Here is a 12,455-nt window from a genome sequence, read left to right as displayed (position 1 = left end):
TTACTGGAATTGCTACCTGCATTGGGTAGGCGCCTTAGCGCATTTGCATGGTACTTTGCACGGGTACTATTTCTGGCGCTTTCTCTTGCTGTCTCGGATGGTTGCTATTGCAAGTTGCTGCGGTGCTGTGCGGCTAAGCGGCACGCAACTCAAGGTGGCTCAGCCGCTATCGTTGTTAACGTAGGTTAGGTACCTAAGGTACCTAACATACATAGGTGCGCTACTGTTTTGACTTTTGCCTTTCGAGGTCTTCGAAACGCGTCATACTTGAAACTCACAGCCCCCTTATTCACTTATATGTAAGTACCTAATTATCCATATCAAATATACGTGTAGGCAAATCTATATTTCGCATAGTACCCGTAATGTAATAAGTACGTACAAATTATAAAATCAAGGTAGTTGTACAAAATGCTCCTTTGCGCAACAACATCATCTCAACTAGTTACATACAACATCTGCCAGAAATTCAAATATACCGAGTAAAACTACTATGTAACAAGACTACAAAGGAATATGTTAGTTGGCAATAGGTGGCGCGTACGCTAGACCGCTGCTTAACATCTTGATCCATATTAGCGGCCTCCCGTCTTTCATCAGCCACGTACGGGTAGTATGCTATGTTGGCTTAAGGGTAAGATGTACGTATGCGCTGGAAGGCTTTTAATATTCCCCACTGACTTAGCCCGTTCACGTCCGCATGGGATAGGTAGTAAATACTAGATACTACCTAGGTACACTAGATACTACCTAGATACTAAATACTACATAGAAAAGGAATGAAAGGCTATCTCGGTTGGCGCTAAAATGGCCGAGATATCCGTCCAATACGTGTATATATACCATATATAGTTAGTTATTCTCCATGTAAGGATTCTAAGTCCCATGTGATTTATTGGTACGTACCCCCGTTTCTTAATATCAATGACTTATATGTGCGTATATAATTGGAAGATAATCGGTCTAACAACTTACCAATATTGCTACTTTACTGCATCAAAGAGAAACTAACGTAAGGCACGAACCGAATCTATGAACTTTTACTTGTCCGAAGCCGGATATCCCCGTCCGAGTAGGACCCTGCTTGCTTGGATGTGCTTGTAGGTGCAATGGAGCATCAAAAGCAGGTCCAATCACACGTAGGGCTGAAAGATTCCGAATGCCAAGATATCAAAGAGGAGCCTTTATTTAGGGGACACTGAAATACGGGGAATATTGATTGATTTTTCGTATATAGAAGTGCGGTTTTTTTCTTATTCAGCTAACTACGAAAAACAAGAAAAATAAATGAAACAAACTCTTTTCATGCCAAGTCTCTCTGCTGAGTCGCTGTCAACTGCTCCTTGTCTAGGTAACTCTCCAAATCAACGGCTGCTGTCATACTCGTCGTGGCATCGTTTTGTAGGCGAAGATAATAGTAGATTACTGCCCGTCTAGCTGCACATAGTTGGCAGGGAATAAACCCGAATCCCCTTTGTAATGGCCGAACCACCAATCCTCGTCGGGGAATTCCAAGTTAGTAATCGTAGCCCCCTCGGGGAAGCTTAGTTCTATCACGCTTGTTAATTATGTTGTTCTAGTAGCAAATAGGTCGGATAGGGGTTGCTTACCGTTGTCTTCAGCAGCTTCGTAGTCAAACTGAGCTGTAGCTGTATGTCCGGCACCCGCTGCTGGCTCGGGTTCAGCCTCGGCAGCCGGCACAGGCGGGGGTGCTTCATGGCTGGCTGTAGGTGCCGGTGCTGGTTCCTCCGACTCATCATCGACAACTTCAACGTAGTTACTGGGGAACAGGCCCGTCTCGCCTCGAGAGTTGGTACCCATCCACCAGTCCTCGTCAACCATTTCAATATTAGTGACGTACTCGCCTTCGCGGAGTTCTAATTCGTTATCTTCAGCCTTCTCGTAATCATATTGGATCAGAGCACGTTTGCCTCCGCTCGAAGCCGCTGGTGCTTCTGCCACTTGCTCGTGGCCAAACTGGGATTCAGCAACGGCCGTGGCAGCCGCGCGAGGATCGTGAGTCTCCTCTTCCGCTGGTAGTTCTTCTTCCCTAGGGAGTTCTTGCTCGATAGGTCGTACAGGAAGCGATCGAGGAGGTTCGTGCACTGGCTCAATCTCAGGCTCAGGTCCACGAGGGACAGGTACTGCCATGCGAATAGGTGACGGTTCTCGCTCGTGTTCCCGTTCTTGTTCTCGTTCGAGCTCCTCATCCTCATCCGCGACTGGAGGCGGGCGTGGAGGCATACCAGGAAGCGCAAAACCACCGGTAGGTGCTCCGTCCGAAGGCCGGGAGGCCAAAGGAGGCGGAGGTGGCGCACGCTCATTGTCTTCAGCAGGTGATGGAATCTTCGGAGCAGATGGTGCGGGTGAGATAATCTGAGTTGTCTCTTTGAAACGATCGCGTATGGCACCAACGCTTCCCGCTGGAGATGCCGGTGCCTCTTGGCTAGTCTCGGTCTCGCCAGTCTTTTGCCCCGTAAGACTACGGCCATATGATCCCGTCTGGACCGGTGCCCAGCTTTTCCCCTTGTAACTGCTCTGCCAACCACCTCCCCCGCTCTTCTGCGCTGCGACAGGGGACGCTGGAGGATTGTTGATTCCAGAAATAGAGCCTTGCTGTGCCTTCTTCTCGGCCCAAATCTGAGCTGGCGTCTTGCCTCCTTGATCCGCGAAGGTTCGACTAGCAGATCCCACCGGAGGAGCGACGGGCGTTGGCGAAGGGCTACCCAAACCCAATGCGCCAGGAGTAGGCGCCTTAGTGCCTGTAAATGTAGATGCGCCACCCCATTTCTTCGCAACTTTAGGCTTGGGAAGCTCCGTAATACGCTCGGCTTGCTTAAACGCTGCAGTTCGTTCTGCTAGAGACTTCGGTGGTTCTTCAGGTTCAGGTGCAGGTGCAGGTGCAGGTGCAGGTTCAGGTTCCCCTGGCTTCTGTGCCTTAGCTCGGATCGCAGCAATGTCAACCTTGCCTACCGGCTCATAAGCACCCTTGACCGGTATCGGTCGATCGTCTTGCTTGTTCCTTGCTGCAGCTCGAATGGCAGCGATGTCGACCTTCCCAACGGGTTGGTACCCTCCCCCGATTGTATCCCTAGGCCTGTCATCTTGTTGGCTTGAGCCGTTAAACCTCGAGGGCTCTTGTTTCTGGCCTGTCAACTCGGCTATGTTGACCTTGGTTGGCTTATATGCCGATTCCACCTTTTCAAGCTCGGTCCGCGAAACCTGCGGTGCATCCCCCCAGCCGTCGTCATTTGTTTTTCGCAGGCTTGCGTTTCGTGCGGCGACTATGGGGTTACTAGACGAGTTCGAAGTTGTAGAGAATACAGGCTTCGACTTCACTGGAGGGGGTCCTCCCCCAGTCTGCACGGGTGCACTTCCACCGGCTGTATACTTGGCACCAGACGCATCAGAGATTTTCTGGAGGATATTTGCGGGTTCGAGGTCGGTATCGGAACGAGCTGTGATTTGAACATGGTATCCCTAGTCCTAGTTAGCATCGTGATCTCATGCTAGAAAGAATTTAAATCACATACGTGAAGAACTTTAGAAACAGCATTTAAATGACTCGTGAAGTAGCCTTTAGTCCTCTCGGGAACACCTCCGCCGCACTACAATATGGTTAACAGATTAATCACAATTCTCATTGAAAAAGAGTGAGAAGACGAACCCATGCAATTAGAGCATATTTAGGCAGACCTGTATTCGGATCCTTAACCTTAAGGAAAGCGAATTGGATACGACCTTCGCTGAAGTCCTCAATAAGATCTTCTAGCTCACCAGAGCCGGTTGACTGAACTTTCAGAACACTTTCTTTGTTCCCGGTATCTTGGAAAACATTGGCTAGAGGGGCTTGTACGTAGAACAAGGCCCATTGACCGTATGTAGAAGAACTTCCTGAAGGCGGAGGCGGTGCATTGACAACTCCCTGGTAACTGCTCTTGATCGAGGGGCCGTTTGTAGAGAGATTTAACGAAGCCATTTTTTGGAGAGAGGAAAGGTATTGTAACAGTTGGTTCGTTTATCGTATATCGTCGATGATGAGGCTTGGTGAAATACAACCTAAATAGAATAATAGAATAGTAACACAAGGAGTAATAAATTCGAGTGAGTGGGGGTGATGTCACAGCAACCAGGGGGGAAGAGAGCTTCAAAGTATTTCCGCTACTCGAACCCAAATTACCTTATCTAGCCAACCTGAACAAAGTATTCTAATGATAGTTTACGCTTGTTTCGATGGCGATTGCTTGAGTAAAATTAACGTGTTAAAAAGGAAAGAGAGGAAGTTCCTCGCAGTTCCAATTTATCGATAGTTTCGATTCGTGCCTGGCGAGCAATCGCAGCTTGTTACGAAAGTGGGCTGTGTTTGGTTTTTAGTGCCCGGCCTTCGGGGTCGCCTTCTAGCCGTATACATATTCACTCCACTACCTTAGGTACATAGCAGCCCAACTTCTCCAATTGAAAGTCACCTGAAGACCTTGAGCTTATGATACCCCACGTGTTAGTGAGTCTCTCTCGGTATGTTAGCAGGTTAGTGGGTTACCTGTTGGAGATATTTCGTTTCATTACCCCCTGTGTAGGTACCTAAGGTACCTAACCTAGCAGCCTAAAAAGTAACTTACAATTCGCATTAAATTATTCCAATGTTTTATTCATCTTGTGCATATTCAAAGCTATACCTGTTAGATGCTTATCGTAACAACGCGGCCGCCAATGCTAATGCGCGCGGAAGCATCCCATCTCTAGAAACAATTTAGAGATTCCTTGTTGATTGCTGGCTGTCTCAGCTCATCAGCCTTTTTTCCTTCCTCCACCACTACGATTTACTTTCCTCCCTTCGTCATCCAACAAGCCTACCTACCTACATAGGTTACCTTAATCTAAATTCTACCTATTATCCATCAACCTTTAATTCACCTCCTCGAAATATTCAAATAACAATATCGAATTGTCCTAGTCGTTTACCTAGATTGCGCCTATAACTTATTCGTTTCCCCAACTCATTCTAGCGCGGACTTGTTCCGTTTAACGCCCCCTTACGCCTAAATTATTAATATTTGAACGTCGAGCGCGATCAAAGATGGTGCTGTTGTCAGATTCATCGTCAATCAGCTCTTTATCATCCGACTCGCCTGAAGCCGATAACGATTTCGATGATACCGGCGTCGTTGATGAACCAGCGCCCCCTCCCTTCAAACGACAGAAGCTTGGCGACAGGTCGAGAGCTTCTTCCTCCATTCATATAGAGCCCGAGCCTGAACAAGAATCAGACCATGACCTCGACGGCGATATCTCGTCAGACACTTCGGGTGACATACCCAATTCCCCCATCAATGCTAAACTCGATGAGGACGAATTCCAGGAACAAGTCACGGTATGCGCCTGGGACGGGTGTAGAGTAGGCGACTTGGGGAATATGGACAGGCTGGTCGAGCATATTCATAACGATCATATCGAGAGCCGTCAGAAAAAGTATACTTGCGAATGGATCGGCTGTCCTAGAAAAAGTTTACCGCATGCTAGTGGCTACGCATTGAAAGCTCACATGAGAAGCCACACAAGGGAGAAGCCATTCTATTGTTATTTGCCCGGTAAGACCATCAAGTTCCATCGTATGAGGGGAATAGGAACTGATAATAATAGAATGTGACCGTGCATTTACAAGGTCCGACGCATTGGCGAAACATATGCGAACAGTCCACGAGACCGAGGCTTTGCGGCCATCCGATCCCGTACCCAAGTCAATGCAGACCCAGTCCGGCCCCAAGTCCGGAAAGTTGAAGATCATAATCAAGACCCCGCAGTCGCACGCCGCAGGTCAAGACGATGCCGTAGATGATGGCGATACCGGCTCGGACATAGCAGACTTCTTTACACCATTGACGGAGCAACAGGGCTTCTCTAGCAAGGAGCTTACAATGGATATGAAATCTCTGTACAAGCTGTGTGTGGCAAATCTCAAGTGGGTGACGAAAGATAGCGAGTCGCTGAAGCGACAGTGCAAACAGATGGAAGAGGCATACAGGCAGGAGTGGCTAGAGAAAGAGGCTCTGTTAGATCAAGTCATCCAAATCGAGGAAGACTGGTGGCAACGACGTGAGTTGGTTCTCGAGGCAGAGGCAAAAACTCGAATAGCTAAGAAGGGAGAGGGAAGTGTAGCGCCGGAGGATACTCAGGATAACGCCAACGGCTCGCAGGTTACTGCGGCCAGTTTAAGCCAGCTCACAGATTAAAGGCTTGAAGAGAGCCCCACCCTTTCGAAATAGTAATGAAAAGGCAATGCCATGTGGTCCACATCTGTCTGTGGATTATAGAAGGGATTTAGATGTCATGAATAGAAGCGCAGGGAAGCGTTTAAGGCATTGCTATGAGGGCATTCCCAAACTTCCAGGGAATATAATAATACATCCAGCAGCAACGGCGTCATTAGTTCGACAAAATATACTAATTACAATTCATTCTCAGTATAGACCGCAAAGCCAGTGAATGCCTTATTCCGCTAGATTTTAAAGTACTCTTGAATATTATTAGAATCGACCCTATGGTCTTTAAGTATGTTACTTAAAAAATACTAAAAGGGGGGGATATCGGGTGGCCGTTTCCAATAACGCAGAAATACCGTATATAAAAACGTAGTTTGATAATTCTATTTTTAAAGTATTTAGAGTGCAGTTATATTAACAGTTAAAATCGGTAAATAGTGATATTATTCAGCCAGTGACAAAGGCAATAGCGGTAGCGGAAGGGACATGGTCTTTGAAATATGTAGGTACATACATACTAAGGAGGTAGGTAGTCCATATATGGGAATCACCCAAAATGACGCAATAGTTTCCGGAGACTTCGCAGGCGCTAACGGATAAGGATCTCTTAAGTAAAAAAGGTAATCAACTGCCCCTCCATTGGACCTTCAGCCTTTAAACTCCCTAACCGGCGCATCTATCGGAGGGGCAATCTACTTCTTTCCCAAATATTCCCAAAACACGCCATCAAAAAGGTTAACCACTAAATCAATACCTACCACCATTTTCGTCTGCTTCTTATTTTATTTATACCTAAGGTCAGGTATAGATACCCTAGATAAACACGACACAAAGGCTCAATCACTACCAACGTCACATAGATACAATTTATTGCGAACGACAAGATGGGGTTGGTGAAGGAGATTACCTCCCAGAACGAGTGGGAAACCTTCGTCGGGTCGCTTCCCAAATCAACCATCCTCATCATCTTCTTCCATGCCCCCTGGGCCGCACCATGCGCACAGATGGCCAAGGTTATCGAGACGCTCGCGAATGACTACTCCGCGAAGGATGCACCCCCCACGAGCTGGGTTTCTATCAATGCCGAAGAGCTCAGCGACGTATCAGAGATATACGACGTCGTCGCTGTACCCTACGTAGTCCTGCAAAAAAACGACCAAGTCCTCGATGCCGTCAGCGGCAGTAACGCTGCCGCGCTACGGAAGGTCATCGAGACGCACGCCCCGCTGAAGCCCGACGCCACCAACGGTAACAAGCCAGATACCATAGAGGAGGACTCCTTAGACAGGAACGGAGATGTGCTGAACCCTGAGGAGGAACTTAATAAACGATTGACGGGACTAGTCAGCGCGGCTCCTGTCATGCTATTCATGAAGGGCACGCCTAGCGAACCTAAGTGCGGATTCTCGCGCCAGCTTGTTAACCTTCTTCGAGAGCGCAGCGTCAAGTATGGCTTCTTCAACATCCTCGCGGACGACGATGTTCGGCAAGGTCTCAAGAAGTTTGCGGACTGGCCGACGTACCCGCAACTGTGGGTTTCGGGCGAGCTAGTCGGTGGTCTGGATATTGTGAGTTCTTCCTTTAACTCCACTACATTTCTCTAAAGAGAATTCTAGCTAATATATTTATCCAACGTAGGTCAAAGAGGAATTGGAGAAGGAGCCCAATTTCTTCAAGAGCTTCAGCGTTTCTAAAGGATATGACGCTACCGCTGCTTGAATCCCACATTAGGATAATGGGGAGACTGCGTAGCTGATGAGAGGTACTTACTACCTATGATCTAAGTGTGTGCTGGACATTGCATGCCACGAATGATTACGACAGATTCTATCTGACGCAGGTATCGAAGTAGTTGATAGCCTACGTCGCTAAGTGTATACTCTGGTAAATTTCGGGATCTGAAAGCTTCTTTCGGTTGCTTCGACGTCTATCTCATACGATCTATTCCATTGTTTCTCTTCCATGTGGAACGAGGAGGCTATTGGGGTCGATAGACTTATGATACTGCTACAACGAATGATTGTGCAAAGGACTATAACTAGTGCTTCGACCTACATACCATAATATGAATGAATTAAGCCACCAATCGTATTAAGGCCATGAAATGAAAGTGCACTTTATGATTTGCTTCTATGTTTTGTTATTCATTAGCAAGAGTATTTAGGTGGTATTTGAAATTGAATCGTAGAGGTTTAATCTTATTTTATAGTTCTTACATACATTTCCTTTATCTTTCTGTTGAACTAAGGGAGAATTAGTATCTGTCTTGAAAAAAAAAATTTAGGAGGTAACGATCACAATATCAATATTTTAGTTGGTTAATAAATTGATTGCAAGGAAAATTCTCTTTTCACTGCAATGCTTTCTATCGTGTCGTAAAGATACTTTAATAGGGTCTAAATACTTGTTTCTTAGGTATATTTGGTATTCTTCTATAATATGATTTCGGTATATACCTCAAAGCAATACCATTAACTAATATCATATATATATGTACGGGGTATCTAACGCGACTCTATCTATCGCCTATAGTCTCATATAGATATTAGTATCACAAACAGTCCATGCATAAACAAACAATCTACCTCTATCATCCCTCATCCTCGTTATTAAAGCCGAAGAATACCTCGTCCTTAGGCGGGGCGCCTTTCGTCAACTCCGCCTCGGGAAGCGAGCACAATCGCTTCGCGTCACTGGGTAGTTCCCATTCCCTCATGACATCTACGCGGGAGAGGAACTGCATTGCCATGCCGGCTTCCGAGTGCCAGAGTACGTGGCAATGGAAAAGCCAGGCGCCGGGATTATCCGCTACGAACCGCAGGAGCACCCATCCGAAGCCCTCAGCAGTCACCGTGTCTCGCTTCAAAGGGTTATCGACAACAGTTGAGTTCGCAGGGTCGAGAAGCCCCTTGCCCTCGGGGTTTAGCCCAAGGGCTTCGTAGCCGGGGAAGTAGCCGTGGCCGGCCCCGAGAACCCACATCTGGTAACCGTGGAGGTGGAAGGGATGGCTATTCTCGTCCATGTTCTGCAGAATGATGTCGACGGTGTCGGCAACGCCGTTGTGAGAGATGGTGAGCTCGGAGACGGGGTCAAATGCCGTGTTAAGTATGCCGTCTTGGACGAAGGATTCGTTGTTTTGGGCGAGACCGTCGAGGACTCGGTGTAAGGTCGGCGACGTAACATCCGGTCGGAACGAGGATGCGTTCATAACGCCTCGTTGTAATCGCCAGTCGCCAATAGCAAGATTGACACGTAGATACCATGAATGATCGGCGTAAATAGGGGCTGGCTGCGCTGGTAAAGGGGAAAGCGAGGATGTGGAACTCATGTCTTTACATATTGGCAGGTACTGTAGGCTGGAAGTAGTGTTTGGTAGGGGAGGGGATTTGTGGTTATTATCCCTCCTTGCATTATTATGATAGCGTATAATGGCTTTTGCCTCATCAATGCCATTTTCTGGAAGCGTCTGACTTGCAAAACAAGCACTTATCATCCTAGCACGAAGCCAGAAAGTCTCATTTCCGGTCTGATCTGCTGTTAAAACCGCGCTATACCGTTGTCCTGGGGCAATTACTAGCGAAGACTCGGATACGGGTTCAACGGCGGTACCGTCCACTTCGATAATTGGCAGAGAATCATGTTCATCTACTGCAACCTGGAACCAAGCAAACCCACCGACATTCAGGAATCGTAACCTGTGGCCCTCTCCAGGGGCTAGATCCAAGTTGGGGAGAGACCTCTCCAGTTCTGAACACCATCTGTTGGGATGATCTGAGCAGTCAGCTTGGTTCACACCGTTAATCAAAGCTGTATTAGGTATCGGCGCATCCTCAACACCCGGAGATAGCACGTCTCGCATTAGCCCACTGTCTGAATCATAGTACCAGTCTTGGAGTAAGACCACGCGGTCTGACGAGTATGGGATGGGCTTATGCGTCGCTTCGTCCCGGACGTGGATCACGAGAGGTCCTACGAGTCCATTCAAGGCCTGGACGCCCTGATGACCATGATAAAAATCTGCATGAGGAGTCAATATCTTGCTCGTAATATAACACGACGCAAAGAGACCCACGAGGTCTCGGGCTTGCTAGTGGAGAGAGTACCTACAGGTACCAGCTTGGCCAGTAACATTGAACCTGTAAAGGTACGAAGCTCCAGGAGCAATGGGGCATTGAGTAACGCCTACAGCCCCGTCCATCCAGTTCGTGCCGTTCTGGAAAATGCCATGCCAGTGGATAGCGGTGGCGTTGGAAGCATGGTTATGGATATTGACCTCGATAATATCACCTTCATTAACTTCTATCAGTGGTCCAGGAAACTGACCCTCTATAGTTATCATTGGCTTCAGAATTCCATCCGGTTCTCCATCCTTGTCGATGATCAGCCAGTCATACTTTCGCACTTGGTTCGGGGCTTCGAAATCCCAGTCGGGATTTAGTATGTAGTCCTTGTCTGGACGGCGAAGAGGAATGCTATGTGCTATCTCCAGAGGAGACGGTTCTGGTCGTCGGTGGAGATCTAACGACAGAGCTACCCATGCCAAAGAGAAAATAGTGCCGACACAGGCGAGAGCAAAGGCGGTAATCGGCCATACTGATTGGCGTTGATCAACTGAATTTTCTTCTACCGTCACGTCGACGTTGTCACGACCAGATATGAGTAGGCGGTCCTGTTCTTCCATCTCTTCCCCATAGTAAGCAACATTATCCCCTTCGCCTTCTTCGACGCCAGAAAGCCGATTTCTTGCCTCATCGCGATGGATCGCCGTCGGCGATAGGGCATGTAAGATGCGATGGATGACCATTTCTACCGTAACATCGAAAAAATAAATTTTCGAGCACAGCTCCGAGCTTTAAAGGGTTTAAGCTACTGGTTGGTTTCCTTACTCAAGTAGCATCGTGAATCATCACCGAATTATTATTGCGGCTTTGAACCTCGTCGAATCGTAGCTTAACTACCTGTTAAAAGCGACTTGACATGGAAACAACCGACGGCGATAAGACAATTGGTCCAACCCAACAAGAAATCGATCTAGAACTTAAAGACTCATCGGCATGAGCGGCAAGGCGGTTCATATGTATGATCAAGATATTAGTTCAACGAACGTCTTCATTATTACTATCTTGTAGTGCTGTGCGACAAGGCGAGAGCGAGTACTATCTTTAGAAAGTTAGGCTGAAGATCCCCATGTGCTGACTACGGCGATATGATTGGATCCCGACACATGCAAATGTAACCTCATCACGTATGCCCATTAGTTCTCACCGCGGCAGATGCGTCGGACCGGCACGCTAATCGCCGAAGGTACCGTCTCTTCGGAGCGCTGATTAGATGCATTAGTAGTAAATGTGGTGGACGAATTTAATATGATGTTTGCTTGGCCTTTTTTATTCTTATTGTAGAAGCCCCCGTTTCTTTCGTCTTCCGTGCTTGGTCAATGTCTTCGGTACGACCCGCCCCGGGGAACGGACCGCGTTGCTAATTGCGAATCCGCGATATATGCTTTGTGGAGACTTATATAGGATGGCATTTCGAATTTCAAATTGTTAAAAAAAACATTCTAGATAAAACCTGGGTAGCTCGTCTCTCTAGACACTATGCTTAAACGATAAGCCAATGGTTTAGAACTGAGGGTTAGTTTAGTCTATACTGTTTACATAATATATACTACTATGCATTAGTTACAAGTCTTTAGTTGACGTTTCCAAGAGTTAAAGTTAAAGTTGACCAGTAATATATTACGAACGTAATCCGTAGTATGTCAGCCTTAAGTCTATAAGTTAAATTATTACGTATAGCTGGTTACAAGTTTACCATTATATATACTCTCAGTATTCGCACGAATACAATTGAACGAATTTACGATGTAAAGATAAACAATAGTAAGAATAATGTTACCGTGGTATACATACTATCATATATCATATTAATTTTTTGGAGTTGTTAAGCTTGGCGATTGAAATAAAGACGGGAATAGGCAGCCCAGGAACATACGTACAACAGTACCTAATCTGGCCAAGTGCCGAATTATCTGCTGACAACTTGAGGAGAGATGACTCACTATCAAAATTCAGAAATTTATTAGAGTCGTAGCCTTGCATCAACAAGACAAGGTTTCTCTTGCATCCGTACCTCTTACACTAGTCAATGTAGCATATCAAGTCAAATTAAGCTGTGATTGGTTAGGAGCTTTCC

At 46.8% G+C, this 12,455-nt stretch overlaps 4 protein-coding genes across 4 annotated transcripts; 2 read left to right on the top strand and 2 right to left on the bottom strand.

Annotated features, from left to right (window-relative positions):
* Window positions 1-1,422: 1,422 nt before the first annotated feature.
* GL218_03805 (Drebrin-like protein) lies at window positions 1,423-3,979 on the bottom strand (the record flags this gene model as incomplete). The annotated part of the gene is made up of 4 exons (XM_033580383.1): window positions 1,423-1,550; window positions 1,611-3,480; window positions 3,534-3,608; window positions 3,668-3,979. 4 exons carry the CDS (start codon window positions 3,977-3,979, stop codon window positions 1,423-1,425), a joined length of 2,385 nt encoding a protein of 794 aa, XP_033436255.1.
* A 1,098-nt stretch (window positions 3,980-5,077) lies between these two features.
* GL218_03804 (INO80 complex subunit 1) lies at window positions 5,078-6,230 on the top strand (the record flags this gene model as incomplete). The annotated part of the gene is made up of 2 exons (XM_033580382.1): window positions 5,078-5,588; window positions 5,641-6,230. The coding sequence occupies 2 exons, from the start codon at window positions 5,078-5,080 to the stop codon at window positions 6,228-6,230; spliced, it is 1,101 nt and encodes a 366-aa protein (XP_033436256.1).
* Window positions 6,231-7,144: 914 nt separating this feature from the next.
* Window positions 7,145-7,979, top strand: GL218_03803 (Monothiol glutaredoxin-3; the record flags this gene model as incomplete). Its single annotated transcript, XM_033580381.1, has 2 exons — window positions 7,145-7,828; window positions 7,899-7,979. 2 exons carry the CDS (start codon window positions 7,145-7,147, stop codon window positions 7,977-7,979), a joined length of 765 nt encoding a protein of 254 aa, XP_033436261.1.
* Window positions 7,980-8,850: 871 nt separating this feature from the next.
* GL218_03802 (L-ascorbate oxidase) lies at window positions 8,851-11,064 on the bottom strand (the record flags this gene model as incomplete). The annotated part of the gene is made up of 2 exons (XM_033580380.1): window positions 8,851-10,277; window positions 10,368-11,064. The coding sequence occupies 2 exons, from the start codon at window positions 11,062-11,064 to the stop codon at window positions 8,851-8,853; spliced, it is 2,124 nt and encodes a 707-aa protein (XP_033436262.1).
* Between the last annotated feature and the right edge of the window lie 1,391 nt (window positions 11,065-12,455).

This window comes from Daldinia childiae, assembly GCF_008694065.1.
Source record: "Daldinia childiae strain JS-1345 chromosome Unknown Scaffold3, whole genome shotgun sequence".
In the NCBI taxonomy this organism is placed as follows: Eukaryota; Fungi; Ascomycota; class Sordariomycetes; order Xylariales; family Hypoxylaceae; genus Daldinia; species Daldinia childiae.
Note: the sequence above shows the minus strand (reverse complement) of the source record. Positions and strands in the feature narration are given on the sequence as shown.